The 22997-nt window shown below is 37.5% G+C and overlaps 1 protein-coding gene across 1 annotated transcript in view; it reads right to left on the bottom strand.

The window, feature by feature from the left end:
• Nucleotides 1-22997, bottom strand: part of NEB (nebulin) — a 277224-nt gene that overhangs the window by 219118 nt on the left and 35109 nt on the right. The window contains 6 exon segments of the mRNA XM_032636744.1: nucleotides 375-479; nucleotides 949-1056; nucleotides 2888-3088; nucleotides 4919-4960; nucleotides 8309-8373; nucleotides 16665-16806. Of these exon segments, the coding sequence (XP_032492635.1) occupies nucleotides 375-479; nucleotides 949-1056; nucleotides 2888-3088; nucleotides 4919-4960; nucleotides 8309-8373; nucleotides 16665-16725 (582 nt within the window). The 5' untranslated portion in view covers nucleotides 16726-16806.

Here is a 22997-nt window from a genome sequence, read left to right as displayed (position 1 = left end):
TTAGACGGTATTTTTTTTTAATGTTTTAATTAGTTGCCTACCTTTGAAATTTGGAGATTTCTCATAAAAATTCACCTCCCAACTTCTTTAAAAAATAAATAAGAGATTCTGGTGACACTGGGACTGCATTCTGTGCAGCACCTGCCTGGAACTGAGTGGCATGGCCTGGGCTTTCCAACCCCCATAGCTCTGACCAGCCACTTCAGTCACCTGTGCAGCCTTCCTGACACGTGTTGCCGTTAGAGCCCACCATGCCTGTGGGTTCAAGTGAGACTGGTGAGCAGGATCTGGCCAGTCCAGTTTTCTCCTCTAAGGCCAGGCAGAGACAATGCACATGCTATTTAGTACCCCAGCTATCCATCCCATGACCTTACCTTACTGACTTGCTGCGACACTTTCTTTGCATGTTCAATGTCCTTTGCTTTTTCGTCTACGTGACAAATAGTTCTAGCAACATCGCCATCCATTCGATACTTAACCTGCAAAAATAATGCACAGTTAGAACTCATGACAGGCATGAACATATGAGTATATTAAAGAATATCTTATAATAAAGAGCACTGACCCAATCACTCTATGTCTGCATCACAAAGCCAAGTTTCTGCATTTTAGGTAGAAAACTGTGATCTCCAAAGATCTATAGAGCACCTGTATTTACTGCGTGTCTGCTTTCCCGGGCAAATTTCAGCCTCTCTGTGCTCCAGTATGGAGGATCACAGCGAGTTGGAACTCCCATCTCATATCACCTTGAAGCCAAGCTTTTAGAAATCTCTTTAGGTTCATATTTACAGCAGCATAATCTATGGCCATTGCTTCCTCTAGATTTCTGGACTGGCTCATAGTAATTTGACCCCTTATTCTCTCCACACCTATTTAAAGCCCTCAAATTCCCAGTAGTAGGTATATTTTTGAAATGTCTCTCTCCTTTATTTTCGCAATGCAGCCCACCTCACTGAGTTGATCTTGTACTTTCTTGATTCTGCGAAGTTCTGGGGTATCAGTTGTGATGGCGTATGGCTGTCCTTTTGCCTTCTCATAGTTCTCCTTGTATTTATTCTAAAAAGAATATCAGATATTAGCCTAAACCCTGACAACACAGTAGCAGAAATTTCAGGCAATGCACACATCCCCATCTTATTTTTTTAATCTTGCAGGTTATAACAATTATCAATTATAATAGCTCTCTTTTTGTCCCTTACCCTGATTCTCAAAAACTAAAATAGATATGTTAATTGTTCTTCCTAAACATGGCTGAATACTGGAGACAGTAGAAATTTTATTATAAAATATTGTCTTGGAAATGCCCTAAAATGATTCTTTCAATATTTTTATTGTCTAAATTCACACATAAAAAGCTGGAACCTCAATAATTTTAGGAAATAAGTATAGAAATTGAGTCAAGTCTGAAAAGATTTGATTGCTAATACAATGCAAAAATATTCAGTTCAGAAGTTGCAGCTAAATCTCAGTAATTTAGATAACTGAGACACCAGCTGAATTAATGGGAAGTCTAAATTATGAGTATTTTGAAAAGGAATGCAATTTTATTATTTCTGCTAAATATACGAGTTCTTGCTTTAACAATAATATGCATAATTTATCATTATTAATGCTTCAGGAAGACTCAAGTGGAATAGTCAACAATCTAAATTATACTATTGATTTCATTACTAATCACTTTAAAAATATTACAAACCTTTGCCAACATTTTGTTCAGACCATCAGAAATTCTTGAATATTAATGTCTGAATTAATGAGATTTTTATGACAATAAATTGACAAATTTTTCTATCTTTGCTGAATACGACTGTGATAAAAGAGGCAAGATAATCTTGTTTTTAGAAATCTAAATTTTAGAAAACCTAAATTTTAGATCATTCAATAATCTGAACTAGAAATTTACCAAATAGTCCCCAGTAGTTAACACTCAACCAGAAATGAATATTTATTGGCCAACCACAACAGGATGCTTTTGACATAAGCATTAATCCTATATAATTCGATGTTCCCCTGAGTACCTTTCATCTTTTTCAAACCTCCAGAGGATGTGCAATCAGGCCACCTAGTGAGACCTCAGTCTACTCTGGAAATCAACAAGTGAGATCCATTCAAAGGGGTCTAAACCTGCTGCCAGTCACTGTAACCTACGGAAATGTACATGGAAATGTAAGGACCAGGGATCATCAAAAGCAATGATTCTCAACCTGGGCTGCACATGAGAGCCTGGGAAGCTTTTAAAAATCCTCCTCTACAGGTCCCAGGCCTGCCTGGACCAATTAAACTAGAACAGCCTGGGCATCAGTAATTTTAAAGCTCCTTGGGAATTCCAATGTGCAGCCACAGTTAAAAAACTGCTGTTCCAAGGTACAGTAAAACATTCTGATCCTCAGTTTCAGAAGAGTTCTTAGTCTGATCCTGGCTTGTTCAACGACACGTTCTTTTGCACTATACCTCCTAGATACCTTGTTATATACTGTCAGCTAGTCTACTTGAAGGGCATCATGCTCAGACATAGTGTAGATAAGTGTTATTTAGCTTCTGTGAACTGATTTCAACTAAATCTATATCTATAAATCTATAACTATGATTTCCATTATTCTAGACTGGCTATCAAAGAGTGATTAAATCCAGTAAATGCTTTATAGTTGGCCTTATGCTTATTTTGTGGGGACAATTTCAATAAGGATGCTTCCCCTGATGCTGCAATGGTACAAGTAAATTACCTGAAAGCAGAATTCAAGAGTTACAAGACATTATATTTCTGTACAATAAGTTTTCTCATACATGGTTGAAAAACAAAATCCAGCCAGCATCCAAAACAGAGTTGACTGAGATCAGTAATTTCTCAATAATAAAACCAGATAAGCAGAAGTTGTTTGAAACTTACTGTGCTGAAGAGATCCTGCATTTTCTGACTGTGTGCAATGTAAGGGGTCATGAACTTTGAAGAGTCCACCTTCTTTCGAACGATTCTCTTCCTCCCCATCGGCTTTGCTGGTACTGGCTGTGCCAGTGCCGGTTTGGAAGTTTCTGATTGCCCATAGTCAGATGTCTTTGTTGTCGTAGTTTCATAGATTTCTGTTACTGTCTGAAAATTTGACATGCAGTTATGTCAAAATTTGACAACATTGTTATGAAAGTAAAAACTGAGATACCATAGTCTTGATATACATTATTCTAACTTCAAGTCAGACTGATATCCCTGGTGTTACTTCTCCATATCTAAAGCAAGCCAAAGCAGGAACTTACATGCTATATTCATGTGAAGGCATATTGTGTGACATAAATCTGAATGCTGATTGTGTCAGATTGCATGGAATAAAATGGTTACTCTTTACTGACTTGCAACATTACCATAAAATTCCATTTGCCTAAAGGAACACCTTAAGATAGGATAAAAATCAAAAATAAAAATATTTTCAAACATTTAAAAATCTTCTTAAACTGCATGGGTAAAGTAAAAGCAAACTGGGATCAGGGAACAAAAAAATGAAGACAATCAAAGCTCAAATTCTTGACTTTAATATTAACTTTTAAATGATTCTAAGAAAAAGTTGGTTGCTTGTTCTGCAGGTGTTTTAAGCATTCTGTAGTATGAGACAAAGAATGATGAACTTGAAAAAATGAATCACATCAATATTACAAGTGATTACCATTCTTTTGGCTTAGTCAGTTAGCACAGGGAGATCAGCTTGGTGCTTTGTGACCACCTAGAGGGGTGTGATAGGGAGGGTGGGAGGGAGACACAGATGGAGGGGATATGGGGATATGTGTATACATAGAGTTGATTCACTTTGTTATACAGCAGAAACTAACACAACATTGTAAAGCAATTATACTCCAATAAAGATGTTTTAAAAAAATTAATGTGAACTGGAGTGCCATTTACACTAATAAATGCTTAGGTAGACAAGAATAATGATGACAACATAATGGGGTAATTGGTTAGCCTCACAACAGTCCTACGTATGTGGTAGGTGGGAGATTGTTGTTTCTTACAACAGGCTTTATAGTGGAAGAAACGAAGGTCCAAAGTTTGGGTCTAGTCCGAGGTTAAAAATACAGTATGTAAGAAAAGAAATAAGTAGCTAAATCTTCAATCCATCTCATAGTAAAGTTTCCTTCACAGCTTATATCATCTGTACCAAAGGAAGAGTTCCAGCATCAATTATGAAAATAGAAAGCTAAATGATAAGGAAATTGTACATCTATGACAACTACCTCTACTCTTGTCAGATCATTGTTAATAGGTTGCTCTCTGCCCGTTATTACTGATGTATGGCTGATGGTGAGAAACTAACCAATTTACAACATCTACAGGTGTTAGTTTTTATGCAGGCTTCAGGGTTAGCCATCCATATCACTATTTGTCATGCTCAAGAGAAACAGCTCCATGCAGAAAATGAAGCATGAGAGAGCTTGGAAAAAAAAGTTCCAACTTGGAATATTTATGGAAATGACTTTCTCAGAATTCCTAATGTGCCAAAATCTAAGTAGCATTTTATTGTATCATCAAGAACAAAGGCTTGGAGGTGCCATCTCTTTTGGCAGAGCTGGTGCCCCAGAAGTTATGACAGTACACAATAAAACTGTTGGTCCCCGTGCAAATCAGAAGTCCAAGGCAATACCTTTGCTGCAGTCAGAGAGTGGTGATAGCCAATGATGTCATTCTAATAAGCATCACCTACACCAAAAATACAATACGAGTAACAGGGGAAACCATCCCTAGCCATCTTGAATATATTGAATAGTAAAAACAGGTAACGTTCATTCTTTTAACACCGGCTGCTGGGCACACAGGTGAGTGACCCTCCAGATTCTCCCTTTTGCCAGCTCGGTGGCCCTGGGAGTCTGAGAGGAGAAGGCTCCTTCTGCTTTAATGAGCATGCAGCTCGTGCAGGTGTGGGCTGGGTCTTACCTCCCCCGGCACCTCTTCATAGACTGTCTCCTCTGTGTAATACTATAAATAGAGAACAAAGTTATCATGAGAACTAAAGCAGAAATCACCTCTGCTCTGCCTCAGTAGAACCACTTGGCTTATTTCACTAGTCCAGTTGGTTTTTAATATTTGTGGGAAGGACGTAGATGAGCGAGGCTGTTCACATTTTGGAACGCATTCCAACTATGTGAAACATCAGGGTAGCTACAGTGAAAGCCCTCAGACTGGACAAGGAGATGCAGACAGAATGACGAGGAAAGTGTCTGATGCTGGCTATTTATCTGCTGAAGCTATTTTACTTGAGACAAGTAAAATTCTTTTCTTATGGTACCCTAGATAGAGTTTGCTGAGAAAAGAATATAATAACAATATCTTGAGTGTGTGAGTTGGCAGAGAGGAACTGTGATAAAACTCACTGCTGACTAACAATAAAAAGGAAGAAAAGCAGAAACCTCAGTGTGAATAAAATTTTAAAATATTGTTATCATGGAAATGATAGATCCGAAAGCACAGACACATCTCAATTATCCCTATACCACCCTGAGTACTAAGTAATAAGTTTCTTCTGGAGTGATGGGCAAATTGCTTCTAGTAGCATGATGGTCCTGAAAGGGTTGCTACGGAGAAATTCCTCATCAACAAAATGTGGGAAAGTTAGGCAGCGATTTGCCACTGATGGCTCTGAGGTGCCTGCAGGCTGGATATGAAGTCAAATCTACTTTTGAGCTACTTCTGACATCACTAGCAATAAATAGACGTGGATAGGAGCTGGCTGACATTTTGTTTCAGATGCTAAGGAGAGTGGAATCCTGCCCCCAGCATCACCCAGCAAAGCTGGGTGAACAGAAGGAAAGACTAGTTTAGGCCGAGGCATACAAGGAAAGGGATAAAAATGAAACACTTGGTTCATTTTCTCAGTTAACAAAATGTGTAACATTTTATGCTTCATTTTTTCTTTGCCACCAAAACATTCTTGCGGGGAGGAAAAAACACTGAAGGCAAAATCCCTCTCGGGGGCCTTTCTTTTGCCCTTGGTTCAGTGAACTCTCATCAAATTACTTAACCATTGTCAGTAGGCCACATGGTCTGTTTCACTTGCAGTAAAATTAGCATAAAACTTGCTTAACGTCCCCCACTCCTGTGCTTTCTTTGCTCCTGTACTGTTTTTTAAAAATTTGAAATCTAATTCTGTCTCTGTGCCCTTACACATAGCAACATAAATCACAAGCTCTTACAGGACAGAGAATCTCTTGTATGCTGTGCCTTCATCACCTGGGAACTATCATTTGGACACTTTAGGAAATGCTGTTTGATGCTGATCTACATGGAACCATTTTTCTGGCCACACAAAACATCAGTGACTTGAAAAGAAATTTTAAACTAAAGTGAGTGATTCACAACTATTTTGGATTTTCTTAGCATCCAAGTAAAAGCAGCTTTTTGGTAGCCATCAAATTTTACCTTTACTGGGCTCTCATCATTAGTAAACATGTCTTAGAAAAAAGCTTACCAAAACAGGCAACATTATCCAAATGGTTGGCATTAACTTACATGCCAAATCTCACATTTTTTTTTTTTAGATCTGTGCCACTAATTAGATAGTACATCTCTGCCTTTTCCTTTCTTTCCAAGTTTAAGTTTGAGTACAGAATGACAGTACAATTTTATTTAGTTGTCCAAGATCCCCAGGAGATATATTTTTAAAGCTAGTTCCTGTCTGTTTTGTGAATTCTTCCCTGCCCGTTTTCTTAAATCTGCCACCATCCCATTCTCATGGCATCTTTTTTGAGGTCAGAAAGACCTTGGTTCAATTCTCTCTGGCAGAAAGTCTATTAGTATATCACCTGCTGGTCAGACCCAGAAGCAGTAATGGGAACAAAATGGCAAGGGTGAGATGCCTAAAAATAGCCTCCTCCATTTTTATGACATCTAGTTAAATCCATCAAATCTAGCACTAAGGACAATTTCCAGGGACCAATGAACACAATTATTTTAAGAAAGACAAGGTATATTTAAGCTGGAGGCTAAAAAGTATTCCTGGTATTACCATCATAGGAAAGGCAATTTAATTTATAATTGTGTTAGTGCTTCATAGTGATTATTCTGACCATCAGGGACGTATGTAAAATGCACTAGTGATAATATTGAACACTGAAGACATGACCTTTGGCATTTAAGCCAGATAAGTTGAACATTATATTGAATGAGTCTCAGTGTGGGTTTTTTTTTTCTTTTCCTTCTTCTTCCTATCCTTCAGTAATAAAAGCAATTTTATTTGTAGAATAAAATTTTCTTGACCTAAATATAAACTGCTCCATAAAATAATCTTCCAAAGACAAATTTTGGCACGTTCAATTTGAATTTGATTCTGGGTAACTCTTAAAGTTAATTTCATTCTTATTAAAAAGCACAGATTTTCAAAGCTGCCTCCACCTATCTTGGGCACTTAGAGATTTTCACATGTGTAGATCATCATGGTTAATTGGTAATTATTAAGGACCTTCAGATTCAATGGCAATGTATCACATGAATGCTAAAGGCAAGAGGTGGTAAAGAAAACCCACAACATAATAAAGACAAAATAAAATAAAATAAATATAAAATAAATATATAATAAACAATTAACTTTATAACTCATGTCAGATATCCACCAATAATCTTGAGGGAATATTTCAAGATGCCCACTATGATCTTTGTTTTTTTTTCAAAATTCAAATGCAAAAGCTAGTCTTGTTCTCTTGGGTAAATATATTGGAGTTGGTGGGGAAGTGTGGCTCCAGCCGTCACTTGTGAGACAAGTAAAAATAAACTCATGAGTTTGCTTTTATATATGGATGTGTGTGCACATAAACACATATATAAAATCTCCCATATGTCTATAAGCTCATATATATACATTATTCTGAACACTTGGTCCATTTCGCCCTATACATAGATAATTAGCTGATTGAAGCAAAGAGTAAGTAGCTCTTTTTCCTCTGTGGCTGTGCAGACACTAAGAAATTGAGTTCAGTTCTCAGAACTTTCTCTTCATCCCCTTAGTCCCTTTGATCATGGGGTCTGGGAAGTGGGGAAGAATGTAACTTCAGAAGACAAATGAAAATCTGTCTTTACACTACACTTTTTTTTTTTTTCTGAGAGTTTAAAGAAAAGCAGAAGTGGGAAACAGTGATACTTCTTTTCAGTTCTACTCCCACATAATTATAGTGAAACTGAACGTAAAATATTCCTTTCTTATGCTTTAATGATGACTCCTTGAGAAGTTATAATAGACAATGTGTTTTTCGAATGATTAGTTCACCTACACGATATTGATTGTCGCCACATAAAATTCTCTGCTGTCAGAGTCAGGATTTTAAAAAATCTTACCTCCACCACCTCCTCATATTCTTCGTCATCTGCCATTTTCCCAGAGTAGTAGTGGCACCTACAAACTTTTCATATTCCAGACGAATGAAAATACATTAGAATCTATACACTAGAAAATACATTAGAATCTATCCCCAGGACTGAAACCATCTTATAACATTCTAAAAACAGAATTTAAGGCTAATCCATTCTACATATTCATATATTTTTGCAGGCTAAGTGAGAAAAGACATTTAAATACAGGTCTAAAAAATCTGAGGCTTCAAATTTCTTTTTTTTTTTCAAATTTCTTTCTCTTGATTCCCGCAGGAATGTGTTTTGTATTGCTACTTCTAGCTACATGATCAATTTAGCTAAAGTTGTAAAAGGAAGCTGAGGTAAGGGAGGTAAAGGGTTTGGATTCAAAGGTACAGAGTATCTACATTTCCAGATACCTGGAGAACAGTATTTTCAAGTAAAATTTCAAGCAAAAATTTTAGTGGAAGTTCAGCTTGGCTTTCAGAAAAAGTTGGAGTTTTTCCTGGTAGCACCCAAATTCTAGGAGGGCTGCCTTAGGTCTCCATCCTGTTCTACTACATTGTATGCAATAGATCCTATGCTTCAAATTAGAACACATAAAAATAAATCTGTCAACGGACTTTAAGAGAAAAAATAGAAACCTCAAGGCAATGGGGTTATTCTCTTCCCGAACACCATTGGCCTGTGTGGCTTTTTCTCTTTTGTTTCTGTAGCTCTGTTCAAACCTGAAAAATAACAAATTGTTAAAGCATTGATTGAAGTACATATGAGATGGTGGGTCTCTGGCCTAAGCTTCTAATTCAGGAACTAGCAAAAGGATCTCCCAAGGCCTTCTTAGTTTGACGCCAGAGAGTAGGACTCTCCCTTGATAAAAGTGGATGATGATTTGGAGCAGCTGTCCCTTTGGCCAAAGATATTTGCCATGTAAATCAATACCCCAGCTGTGGCTGGTTTTGTTACGCTAGCAAAACTGCCGCTCCTTCTGAGGCAAATGAAGCCCAGTAGAACCAGATAAATATAGGAACGTAGAACATAGATCCTTTTTGTACTAATATATTTAGAAAAAAAAAAAGGCAAAAAATGAAAAAAAAATTGTTAGACAACAGATCCAACTCAGTCAAGCAATAAATTGGTTAATATAGGACTCGACTCTAATCACACACTACATGTCACGTATTAGTAAGGTCTGAGTAGGGCAATGGGGTTACAGACTTTCCTAGTCACATTTGCGTCACTCATTTCCCCAGTTACAACCCAAACTTTGGAAAATACTTCAAGGGAAGTTGTGGAACAGGTCCTGAAAGAATATTACAGAAAAAGCCGTAAATTGGCCTTACCTTCAATCTACCAAATAAATTTCCTCAGCAGCAAAGCCTCTCCCAACTCTCCCCTCCTGAGAACCCCAGGCAAGAGCCAGCGAGGAGCCTGGGCTCCGAATTATCATGTGGCCAGAGCAGCCAATCAGATCTCGAGTTGCTCAAATTTCAGAAGCTAAATATACTGAGTGAGCTTCTGAAAACCACCTGTTCATCAATTCCACTAAAGGATAAAGGGTAACAAATTGCTTGCATAGAAGTATTCAAATGTAATGGAATTTTACCTAACTTCCAGAGTATGGGGTTCTAAGTTATGTTTAATCTCTCATTTCCTACAGCTCTGTTTAATACCATATTCATGCAAAAGAATTTAGAAGAAAATCAGCATGACTTTGAGGGGCTTTAAGCTTTCTGCAACTTTCTTCCTGTCAATTTTCCAATCTTCATGGAGATAACTATGCTTGCTCATATACAGCTCACCAGGTGAGCCACAGGTAAGTCACAGGTGTTAATGTGAAAGAAACAGGGGGATAAGATCCAGAAAACATCAAGTTGGCAAAACCAATTTTTTAAAATGTGATAAAAATGAAGTGATTGGTGAAAATACTTGATGGTGACACTAGATAAGGTATCCACAGGGCGTAATTAGAGAGATTAGGCCCCATCATTTTTCTATTACTAAACCAGGTGGGGAGAATGCCAAGATCATGTTCATCACCTTCTCCCTTTCTAAGCATTCCTAGCTGCTAGGAATGCAGAGCCTCTCATATGTAACTGGGTTATTGATTTTCTATTTACTCAAATGCTTCCTAGAAGCAAATTGTGAATGCAGGCACAAAAGGGTTCAATTTCTGAACAGCAAGGGCAGATAAAATGGAAATCAGTAAATTACTAGAAGATAATGCTCTATTATGCAAGTCAGAGTGTAAGACATTGACTTCGTAAAAATCATCCAACAATTTTCTACCTGAAATCAATTTTCACTGATTTAATCCCTTTCCACTTCCCTGTATTAAGGCAAAAACCCCATGGGTCACTCACATCTTGATATGGATTTGAAACTAAACATATTGTTATAGTTCTTTTTGGTTAAATGTTAGGAAGTAATGTCACATTTCAAACATACGTATCTCTCCCCCTTCCATGATTCATATGGTGGTAAAATTTGAACATCATTTTATCATCTGAATTAATTATACCTGTTCCTTTTGTTTCCACAGGTTTTATGACCAAGGAATATTTGTGTGGATTATGAGATCATTCACCTGGCATCTGCAAACTAGAATTATGACTTACTATTCATTATGTGCTTTTTAAAAGATGGTGTTAAGTTGAAAAATAATACGGGCCTTTTAAAAAGTAAAAAATAGGCATAGATTAATGCTTATCTGGAGTTATGCCCTCGAGACAAAAGAGCACCTCTATTTTTCTGGCCTATCAACGGCCTCTTCTGTTGAAAAAGAATCAATTGACACCTTGATCTATTGGTAGCTTCTTATCATACGCCTTATACATAGTAAGTGCTCAATAAATGTTAGCTATTATTATTTTTAAATTATTATTACATCTTTAAACATTTTATTGGAATCTTTACTCTTTATATTAGACTGAAATACCAAAATATTGTGAAGCTTCCGAAACCAGTTGGTAGTTAGTCTCAGAATTTATGAATCAATAGGAATTTGGCTATAAGCCAATATAATTGGCTACAAAACAAAGCAGGGTACAGTGAGGTACCAATAGCAGAGCTTCAGATGATGCTTTCTGAAATATCAAAGTATAGAAGTGTCACGTCTGGGGACCAGAAAAGATTTGATGGAGGAAATGGCATTGTAAAAGAGTTTTTGTTGCTGCAGTTTGATTTTATTAATTATTTTAACCAAATTTTATCTGCACATCATTTAAGAATCAAATAGTTTTGCAAGGCTTGTTATTAAAATCAGTGCCTCCTGTTTCCACTATTCCTTTATTTTTCCCACCCTGGAAACAATAATTTTAACCCTTTTAACTGAATCTTTTGTTATTTATCTCTACACATTTAACAAAATGTCTATATTATTCTTTTCTGAGTTTTCCAGTCATTGGTATTATCTGTCAGGTTCCCACCTTGGAAGATCAGGCTTTAGTTCTCTTTTATATAACCCCCACTCTCACCAGACACAAACCTCATGCCCCATCTCTATCCTCCCAATAATGTTCTATTTATGTAATTCAGAATTCAATGTTTATGTTATTATGATTGCAAAAGGCCATTCATAGCTGAACCCCATATATATATTATGATTATTTTTCTTTTCCTGCACAAGGGTTTGTTTTTCTGCAAGTTGATAGTTTTTGTTGCTGTTGTTGTTGTTTGTTTTCTGTCTCTCCTTTTTTTTCTCCATTGGCTTCATTTTTCCAGATAAGCAGTATCCAATAGAGTTCTCTGTAGTCATGGAAAAGTTCTATACCAGCAGCACCAAGATGGTAGCCACCAGCCACGTGCGGTTATTGAGAATTCAAAATATGGCTGGCATGACTGCACAACTGAGTTTTTATATATTTTTTTGTTTAATTTAAACTTAAATAGTCACATGGGGCTGGTGGTTATGGTGTTAACAGCACAATTCTAGAGGCTTATCACTACCTCAAACTTTCTGTCTAAATCCGCTCTTGGTGTTTTCAAAGACATCAAGTAGCATTTTATAGTTATATCTATTTCATCTTAGATCTCTCAGGGAGCCTTTTGTTCTATCCGACCTAATTTCCTGGTACTCAGATCTCATCTTGATGCCCCTCACTGTCATTCTGGGGATTATGTAGATTATAATATGAAAATTCCCAGTCCTTTAACTAATATATATTATGTACAATGTAGCAGGCACTGTTCTAGGTGCTTCCATCCTGCAGCAGGAGTTGACTAAGCACTTCTTGCTTTTTAACGGAACTGCAATTTAGTTTGGGACAGAAATATGCTAATTTTAAAAATACATTCCTCCTCAATTCCTTAAATGTTAGGGGAAAAAGGTGACATAGTTTTGCCAATAAGATTTAAGTGTAATTCTAGAGAATAAGCCTGCTGGGAAAGGTATGATTTTACTGAGGAGCAGGGTCAGATTCAGCAGGCACGTACTGTTTTCCTCTTGCCATTCCACCCTTCTCTAGGCCTGGGACACAGATGTAATGTCCGGGGGCAGAGCATGAGGGTGTAAGTCATACACTAAGAAAGGTAAAGCTAGAAGGAGACTCAGGCTTTAATAACCCCCTTAATTTTTATATTTTGTAATTATTTTATAATTTAATAAGTTTAATATATAATTGCACAAATAATTACATTGTATTTTAAAATTTCCTGCATATTATATATTTTTTTCTATTTTGCACTTTACCAACTACTAATAAAGTTGGTTATTTATTCATATGTTTATCGACCATTTGTATCTTTTATTCGGTGTATTATTGGCCCATATCTCCCCACCTATACTGATTTATAGTCATTCTTTTTTTTTTTTAATTTTATTTATTTATTTATTTTTGGTTGTGTTGGGTCCTAATTGCTGCGCGTGGTCTTTCTTTAGTTGCGGTGAGCGGGGGCTACTCTTTGTTGCAGTGTGCAGGCTTCTCATTGCGGTGGCTTCTCTTGTTGCGGAGCACAGGATCTCGGTGCATGGGCTTCAGTAGTTGGGGCACGCGGGCTCTAGAGCACAGGCTCAGTAGACGTGGCACACGGGCTTAGTTGCTCCGCGGCATGTGTGATCTTCCCAGACCAGGGCTCGAACCCTCGTCCCCTGCATTAGCAGGCGGATTCTTAAATACTGCGCCACCAGGGAAGCCCCAGTCATTCTTAATATATTATAGCTATTGGCCATGTGTTTCTTCTGTGTGTCGTATTTCCTCCAAGTTGTTTGTGGTATGTATGGCCATAAAGATGTTTTAAATCCATATGCAGTCAAATCAGGCAATCTCTTCTTTCCAGTTTCGACTCTACTTAACAAGTAAATTGAATTTGAAATGCCACTTTTAGCACTTGTTGAATTAACATGGATGTCTGTTTCTAGTCTCTTGTGTTTTTTCTTGTTTTGTTCTCCTTTTACTTTCTGGGTTTTTGTTTTTGTTTTTTACTTTAATTTTGTTTCTGTTGTGAAGTATAATATACGGAAAACTGTATAAAGCTTATGTGTACAGTTTAGCAAATGGTGGTAAAGTGAGCATTTATATAATTATCACTCAGGTACAAAAAGGTCATTTCTGTCGTGACCTTGAGAGTAAAAATGTCCTTGCTTTTATTTTTAGTTTTGCCACCTCTGTATGCACTCCTAAACAATATAGTTTAGTTTTGTCTGTTTTTAAATTTTATATAATGGATTCATGCTATATGTAATTTTTATAACTTAACTTTTCACTTAATGTCATTACTTTTATTATTGTATAATATTATCATATAATAATGTTTATTATTGTGTAATAATTTAATTATTGTACAATATGACAATACTTCTATTTATCCATTCTGCTGGTAAGGAGGAACTGAGTATATCCAGCTTTTGTCAGTTAAGAGCAAAGTTGAAATGAACATTGTTGCACGTGTATTCTGGTACTCATAGACAATTAACTGACCTGCCTATGTAAGTAGGCAGGTAAATTATAGGTCAAGGAGTATGCTTATCTTCAACTTTATTAAATAATGCTACCTGTTTTCCAATGTTGGTACCAATTTACATTCTTATCATGTAAATTGATAAGAATTTTTTACATTCTTTACATGTATGCTCTTAACCTGGCCACCACTTAAGCTTAAGCTTTCTAAATTTCATCTGTCTGATGGGTGTGAAATAATGTAATCTTGTGGTTTTAATTTGCATTTCCATGACTACTAGTAAAGTTGAACTCTTTCGTATGTGTATTAGACATTTGGATGTTTTGTTGTTTTTTGAGAAGTGTCTGTTTAATTCTCTTGCGCATTTTTCTGTTGAGTTCTTGGCCCCCTGTTCATTGATCTAATAGTATCCTATAAAGGATACTAATCCTTTGATGGTTATATATGTTGTAAATATCTTCCTCTCTCTGTGGTTCTTTTCATTAGTTTCACACTGACATTTGATGAACAGGAGTTCTTAATTTTCATGTAGTCGACCTCATCAATTTTCTTCTTTGTGACTAGCGCGGACATGTGGACATGGAAGGGGAAGGGGAGGGTGGAATGAATTGGGAGATTAGGTCTGACATAAATACACTACCATGTGTAAAGTAGATAGCTAATGTGAACCTGCTGTATAGCACAGGGAGCTCAGCTCGGTGCTCTGTGATGACCTAGATGGGGGGGGGGGGTAGGTCCAAGAGGGAGGGGATATAGGTATACATAGAGCTGATTCACTTCATTGTACAGGAGAAACTAACACAACATTGTAAAGTAGTTATATTCCAATTAAAAAAAAATTCTTCCCTAAGATCATGAAGATGTGTTCCTGTATACTTTTCTAAATACTAGGAGTCTTACCTTTCATATTTGTGTTTAACCTATCTGGAAATGTTTTTTTTATATAATGAACAAGAGATCTAATTTTATTTTTTGCATATGGATAGCCAATTATGCCAGCACCTTTTATTTAAAATTCCATTGTTTCCCCACTGATGAAATTCCTCCTCTGGTATCAATCTTATCTATATATGTATGAGTTCTTTCTGGACTCCCTATTCTATCCACTGGTCTACAATATCACACTGTTGTAATTCTGTAGCTTTATAATCTGCCTTGATATCTGGAAGAGCAAGTCCTCCCACCATATTATCTGTAAGAGAGTTTTGGCTCTACCTGTCTTGGATATTCTACATAAATTTTAGAAGTGGCTTATCAATTTCCCTAAAAAGTGTTCATTCAATTAATCTATTTGACTCTTTCTAAATCAGTATCACACTGTTTTAGTTATTGTACCTCTTTTGTATGTTTTGATATCTGTAGGGCAAGCTTCCTTCATTCTTCTAACATTCATTTAGATATTCTTATACTTTTGTTCTTTTAGAAGTACTGAGAATTAGTTTATCAAGTTCCATGAAAATTATCTTTGGATTCTTTTTTAATAATTGCATTGAATTTGTAGATTTATTTTGCAAGAATTGATACTTGATAATGTAATCTTCCCATCCAGATTCTTTTTTACATCCATTACTAAAGTTTTATGGTTTTTGTTATATAGGTCTTGCACATTAATAGTATAAGTGTATTTCTAGGTATATTAAAGCACTCATTTTCACTGTAAATTAGATTTTGTATAGACTTTCTAGTAGATACTATGCATCAAGTTCTTTTTATTTCTGTTATTGATTTGTCATTTGTTACTATTAATAACTTTTTCATAAAATTTATTAGGATTTTGAGAAAGGTGGAAATAAGTGTGTGTGCTCAGTCAGCCATCTTGAATCCAAAGCATGGACACAGCATTTTTGAGTGAATTTTGGATACAATTTTAAGATCCAGAAATGACAGGGGGAAGAGCATTCCAGGATTAGTAGATAGTATGAGTGATCACATAGGGGTGGGAAAGTGTGTGGCATGTTTGAGGAATGAAGATTAATCTGGTTTAGGTCAAGTAAGGTATATGTAGAGAAGTAATGGAAGACTCTAAAGTAGAAGTTATGCTGTGGAGGACCCTGAATGCCGAGCTAAGCAGTGGAAAATGGCATGTTCTGACATTGCCATATGGCTATTCTCTTCTACATAGTGTAGAGCTTTAGCTACTGTCTCTTTAGTGTAGAGACAGCAGCTAAACAAATATACATCAGAAATACATTATACAGTATACAGTTAAATACATTCAATTGTGAAACATGCAGATACAATAACATAGCAGGATATGTAGGTATGAATAAGAGATTTCTCAAATTATCAAAACTCCCAGGTGTTATTTGCTTTCCAAAATCCATGTCAGACAAACTAAATTTCAGCAATATGCCTACTCACCCTTCTAAAGACTCCTACCTCCTCCTACTGATGCTCCCTACGATGAAAAACACATAAACATGGAAGAGGGAGCTTTTAAAATTACCTTCTGATCCATTTCTAGGTTCTCTTTCTCCTGTCCCTGCTTCCTTGGAGGTCTTGGACATAGGTTTATCTTCTAAGTGAGCTCTTCATGAAGTTTCCTGGTTTTGAGAGTCCTGACTTTGAAGCAGCGAGTCTCTGGATCTCTGTATTGCAATGAGAACAGCCAAGGGCTTTCATTGTTTTGCTTCTGTTTCCCCTCTCCACAGCCTAGCCCAAAATTGTCCTTTCAACCCACTACCCATAGATATTCAATAGTTATGCAGTAAATTATCAGAATTTACAACAATTTACTGTCCATTGCCAACCAAACTTCGCAAATGAATGGGTCTCAAAAAATGTCAGCGTTAAATTGCTGATTCCTAAAGAATTTCCAACATGAGATATAAAGATAAGATAGCAAAGCTGGCTTTCTTGTGTGGCATTGAACTTACTCCATAGTCAGTACCTCCAACTCTTGCCCTCACACACAAATATACATGTGTATGTGTGTGTGCATCTTTGCACGCATATGTGTGTATGTATGTGTATGTGAATTTCTTTCCAGGAAAATGACTTCCCAAAAACTAGTTTGAATATATGTCATTACGTTGTTGTTAAAAATAAGGTCTAGAGTTCAAAAATTATTCATTACATGTATTTGTGTATACATGTATATGTAAGTATGAACAGAGAGGCAGCCATAGAATTTACAACATAAAAGGTACATCTAGCTTAGATGACAATTTTTTAAATTGAATATACATTTCCATGTCCATTAGTGATTGTATGAGCTGGTTTTAGGGGAGGAAGCTGCTGTATCACTTTCTAGTTAGCAAGAAAAGGCTATGTGAAGGAGGTGGCATTTTATGAGGTCCTGTATATGCCAAACCAACCTACCTAAGCCATCCTTTCAGAGTGATTTATTAAATAGTTCTTTAAAAAAAAAAAAAAGGTTAACTAGTTCTTAACGCTCTTTGTGAGGTAATGAGCAGTCTGGGAATGCCTAACTCACTTGACAGAGTTTGAACTAATATCTAACTCACCTTTCCGTCACTGTCAGCGGGACCAGAACAGTTTGTTTTTTAAGAAGGAAAGTGGAGAGAGTTTATCAGCAATGTTTTCATGGTTAGTCACATAACATTGGAAATTGGAATGTTTGACAATATAGCAATATATGGGCAGGTAAACAGTGGACAATAATTGTCCCATTGATTCTCAAGTGCATTGTAGCCCCAGGAAGACCCTGAAATGCAGGTCTATTCCTGAAATCCAGTTCAGCATGGTATGGGCAGTCTAGCTGACCTATTGAACACAGGTGGTCTGGAGGTCACTGAAAAACTGGGTCAATTCTATCTTCTCCAGTGACTCAAGATATGCTTTAGGGAGGGCCAAGATGGCATTGCAGATCCTGAATTAAACAGATAATCTCAGATCCAAACTGTGCCTAAATGGGGCACCCTGGAATTATTATTTCAGTAGACAGCTGCCTAGAGTGGGCATGCCTGGTGCTTGGTTACTCCTGAGATTAGTTTGGGTTTTTTAAAATAAATTTATTTATTTTTGGCTGCAATGGATCTTCGTTGCTGCACGCGGGCTTTCTCTAGTTGCAGCGAGCGGGTCTCTACTCTTCAGAGTGGTGTGTGGGCTTCTCATTGCAGTGGCTCCTCTTGCTGCGGAGCATGGGCTCTAGGCGTGCCAGCTTCAGAAGTGTGGCACACGGGCTCAGTAGCACAGGCTCAGTAGTTGTGGCGCATGGGCTTAGTTGCTCCACAGCATGTGGGATCTTCCCTGAGCAGGGCTTGAACCTGTGTCCCCTGCACTGGCAGGCAGATTCATTTTTTTTTTGAATTTTATTTTATTTATTTTTTATACAGCAATTCTTACTAGTTATCTATTTTATACATATCAGTGTGTACATGTCAATCCCAATCTCCCAATTCATCCCACCACCACCACCCCCTGCCACTTTCTCCCCTTGGTGTCCATACGTTTGTTCTCTACATCTGTGTCTCTATTTCTGCCCTGCAAACCAGTTCATCTGTACCATTTTTCTAGGTTCCACATATATGTGTTAATATACGATATTTGTTTTTCTCTTTCTGACTTAACTTCACTTTGTATGACAGTCTCTAGATCCATCCACGTCTCTACAAATGACCCAATTTCATTCCTTTTTATGGCTGAGTAATATTCCACTGTGTATATGTACCACATCTTCTTTATCCATTTGTCTGTCAATGGGCATTTAGGTTGCTTCCATGACCTGGCTATTGTAAATAGTGCTGCAATGAACATTGGGGTGCATGTGTCTTTTTGAATTATGGTTTTCTCTGGGTATATGCCCAGTAGTGGGATTGCTGGGTCATATGGTAGTTCTATTTGTAGTTTTTTAAGGAACCTCCATACTGTTCTCCATAGTGGCTGTATCAGTTTACATTCCCACCAACAGTGCAAGAGGGTTCCCTTTCCTCTACACCCTCTCCAGCATTTGTTGTTTGTAGATTTTCTGATGATACCCATTCTATCTGGTGTGAGATGTTACCTCATTGTAGTTTTTTTTTTTTAAATAAATAAATTTATTTATTTTTGGCTGTGTTGGGTCTTTGCTGCCGTGTGCGGGCTTTCTCTAGTTGCGGTGAGCAGGGGCTACTCTTCATTGCAGTACGCAGGCCTCTCATTGTTGTGGCTTCTCTTGTTGTGGAGCACAGGCTCTAGGCGTGCGGGCTTAAGTAGCTGTGGCTTACGGGCTCTAGAGCTCAGGCTTAGTAGTTGTGGAGCACGAGCTTAGTTGCTCCGTGGCATGTGGGAGCCTCGCCGGCCAGGGCTCGAACCTGTGTCCTCTGCATTGGCAGGCAGCTTCTTAACCACTGCGCCACCAGGGAAGCCCCTCATTGTAGTTTTGATTTGCATTTCTCTAATAATTAGTGATGTTGAGCAGCTTTTCATGTGCTTCTTGGCCATCTGTATATCTTCTTTGGAGAAATACCTATTTAGGTCTTCTGCCCATTTTTGGACTAGGTTGTTTGTTTAATATTGAGCTGCATGAGCTGTTTATATAGTTTGGAGATTAATCCTTTGTCAGTTGCTTCATTTGCAAATATTTTCTCCCATTCTGAGGGTTGTCTTTTCGTCTTGTTTGTAGTTACCTTTGCTTTTATGTTTCATTAGGTCCCATTTGTTGATTTTTGTTTTTATTTCCGTTACTCTAGGAGGTGGATCAAAAAAGATCTTGCTGTGATTTATGTCAAAGAGTGTTCTTCCTATGTTTTCCTCTAAGAGGAAGTGGTCTAATTTCATTCTTTTACATGTAGCTGTCCAGTTTTCCCAGCACCACTTATTGCAGAGATTGTATTTTCTCCATTGTATATCCTTGCCTCCTTTGTCATAGATTAGTTGACCATAGGTGTGCAGGTTTATCTCTGGGATTTCTATCCTGTTCCATTGACCTACATTTCTGTTTTTGTGCCAGTACCATATTGTCCTTTTTTTTTAATTATTTATTTTTTATTTATTTTTGGCTGCATTGGGTCTTCGTTGCTGTGCGTGGGCTTTCTCTAGTTGTGGCGAGCAGGAGCTGCTCTTTGTTGCAGTGCACAGGCTTCTTATTGCAGTGGCTTCTCTTGTTGCAGAGCACAGGCTCTAGGTGCGCAGGCTTCAGTAGTTGTGGCACGTGGGCTCAGTAGTTGTGGCTCACGGGTTCTAGAGTGCAGGCTCAGTAGTTGTGGCATATGGGCTTAGATGCTCTGTGGCACATGGGATCTTCCCGAACCAGGGATTGATTCGTGTCTCCTGCATTAGGCGGGTGGATTCTTAACCACTGTGCCACAGGGAAGTCCCATATGTCTTGATTACTGTAGCTTTGTAGTGTAGTCTGAAGTCAGGGAGTCTAATTCCTCCAGCTCCTTTTTTTCCCCTCAAGACTTCTTTGGCTATTCAGGGTCTTTTGTGTCTCCACACAAATTTTAAGATTTTTGTTCTAGTTCTGTAAAAAATGCCACTGGTAATTTGATAGGGATTGCATTGAATCTGTAGATTGCTTTGGGTAGTATAGTCATTTTGACAATATTGATTCTTCCAATCCAAGAACATGGTATATCTCTCCATCTATTTGTGTCATCTTTGATTTCTTTCATCAGTGTCTTATAGTTTTCTGAGTACAGGTCTTTTACCTCCGTAGGTAGGTTTATTCCTAGGTATTTTATTCTTTTTGTTGCAATGGTGAATGGGATTGTTTCCTTAATTTCTCTTTCTGATCTTTCATTGTTAGTGTATAGGAATGCAAGAGATTTCTGTGCATTAATTTTGTATCCTGCAACTTTACCAAATTCATTGATTAGCTCTAGTAGTTTTCTGGTGGCCTCTTTAGGATTCTCTATGTATAGTATCATGTCATCTGCAAACAGTGACAGTTTTACTTCTTCTTTTTTTAGGTGGATTCTTAACCACTGCACCAGCAGGGAAGTCCCCTGAGATTAGTTTTTTCCAAAATAGAAGCTTGTCCCATAAAACTTCTCTGTGGCTTCCTTTCCTCAAAAGTAAACAAGGGAATTGGGACTGGCCTTTCCCAGTAGGAGTTCTTGAGAATCATTAGTCTTATAAGTTGGTCCATGAGAAGAGGGTTCCATTGTCAAGAAGTGTGGGAAGTGCTGAGCATTCTAACCCCTCTATGAGATTTGCAGGCACATTCAATTGTAATGGCTCCAAGAAACAGAGCCTCGAAGGAAGAGAAATCTACTGGCTTCTTTGGTTTCTCCTTGCATGTCTGAAAAGTATTCAACCATAGTACAATATATTTAAGTTAATTTTGTCCCACTGAATATACTTTGTGAATCCCGACGTTAACGTTTATCCAGTGTGGCAATTCCAGACCTGCCTTGGTCGAAACAAACCCTGAGGACTGCCACAGAAAAAAAACTGGCACCCAAGGCTGGGAAGAGAGAGTCAGTTTACCAACCTTCCATCTCTGACCTGCATGTCATTTAATTGACAACTAAATGTCTTACTCTAGGAAATCCTTCCCTTGCTTTGGGACTCATTTTCCTTATCTGTAAAATGAGCAAGCTGTATGACCCTTTCGGCTCTGCATTGCATGAAATATCTTCCTACGTGTGAGGTTCACTTTAGAACTTGACCTCACCACTGCCCCTTGGGCTGCTGAATGACAGACACCACAGCTAATCTTCCATAAATAGATGTTCCATATCTTGGGTCTCAGGATGAATTTATAGCTGAAGATTGACACATAGTAACTTTCAAACAAGACCAATCTGATCTCCAAAAGAAAACATTTTACACTATTTAAAAACCATTATATTACACTATAAAGCAATGACATATTTTTAATTTAATAAGTATGAATGACAGTCCTGATTTTTATTTGAAAATAAGTTTAAAACTTACCAAGCAATTTCTCTGGACAGGTCAACACCCAAGAGGCATCTCAATGCACCTTAGAGTCATCCCAGGGGCCATTGGGGTTAATAATGACTTTTTACCTAAAAAATTTGTTTCCTTTTTTTTATGAAACCAATAAAAGACATTTCAATGTGATTAGTACATTTCTTGATTGGTTACAGGTGTGCCTTATTTGACCACCCTAGGAGCTTAACAGGGAGCAGAACCATTTCATTTCTCTGTTATTTTGCTTAATTCTGAATGATGACAAAAGGGTCTAAACACCAGCTGATCTAAAAATGGACCTAAGGCTGCAGAGACTGAGAAGGACCAAAAGTAAAATGCAAATCTAACTTAGATGCCAAAGAAAATATGGCTTTCAGGGAAGAACATTTAAAGAAATACCTAAGTCATGGTATTTTCAGGGAGAAAAAGTAATAATAAGAAACTATGAGATAATAAGCTAGCAATGTGTTAATCTCAAGTGAGTAACCAAAACAAAATTCAAACCCCATTAGCAGTTTGGAACTGACTTCTGCTTCTTGAAATAAGAAAAGAATAGTTCTCCAGATAAGGAGTATGTAAAGAATAGTCCTACATGTAGGGAATAGGTAGAGAATATTAACTCTAAAATGTGCCATTCCCAGAGGCTAAATACCTGCCATCCTTAGCCAGCCAAAGGAATCCTTACTCCTACCTCAGCTCAATTCACGTTCCTGACTTTCTCTTTCTCCAGATGCACAAAATGAAAATAAACACTGAATTACAAGGCTGACTGTTGCTTTGCCACGCTGCCTAAAGGCCCAGACTGGGAGACTTATCAGAGACCATTTTTGGCATTCAGCTCAAGATTACCCCCAGGTGGTGTTTTATCAATGTACAGTCTGTCGCTTGCCCCTTTGGACATATTCCACCACTTCTAAAGCCAAATCTGCATCTCTGTCCCTGAGGCTCTTTTCCT

The sequence above is a fragment of the Phocoena sinus genome, chromosome 7, assembly GCF_008692025.1.
Source record: "Phocoena sinus isolate mPhoSin1 chromosome 7, mPhoSin1.pri, whole genome shotgun sequence".
In the NCBI taxonomy this organism is placed as follows: domain Eukaryota; kingdom Metazoa; phylum Chordata; class Mammalia; order Artiodactyla; family Phocoenidae; genus Phocoena; species Phocoena sinus.
The sequence above is the reverse complement of the archived record's forward strand: the minus strand, read 5'-3'. Positions and strand labels throughout refer to the sequence as shown.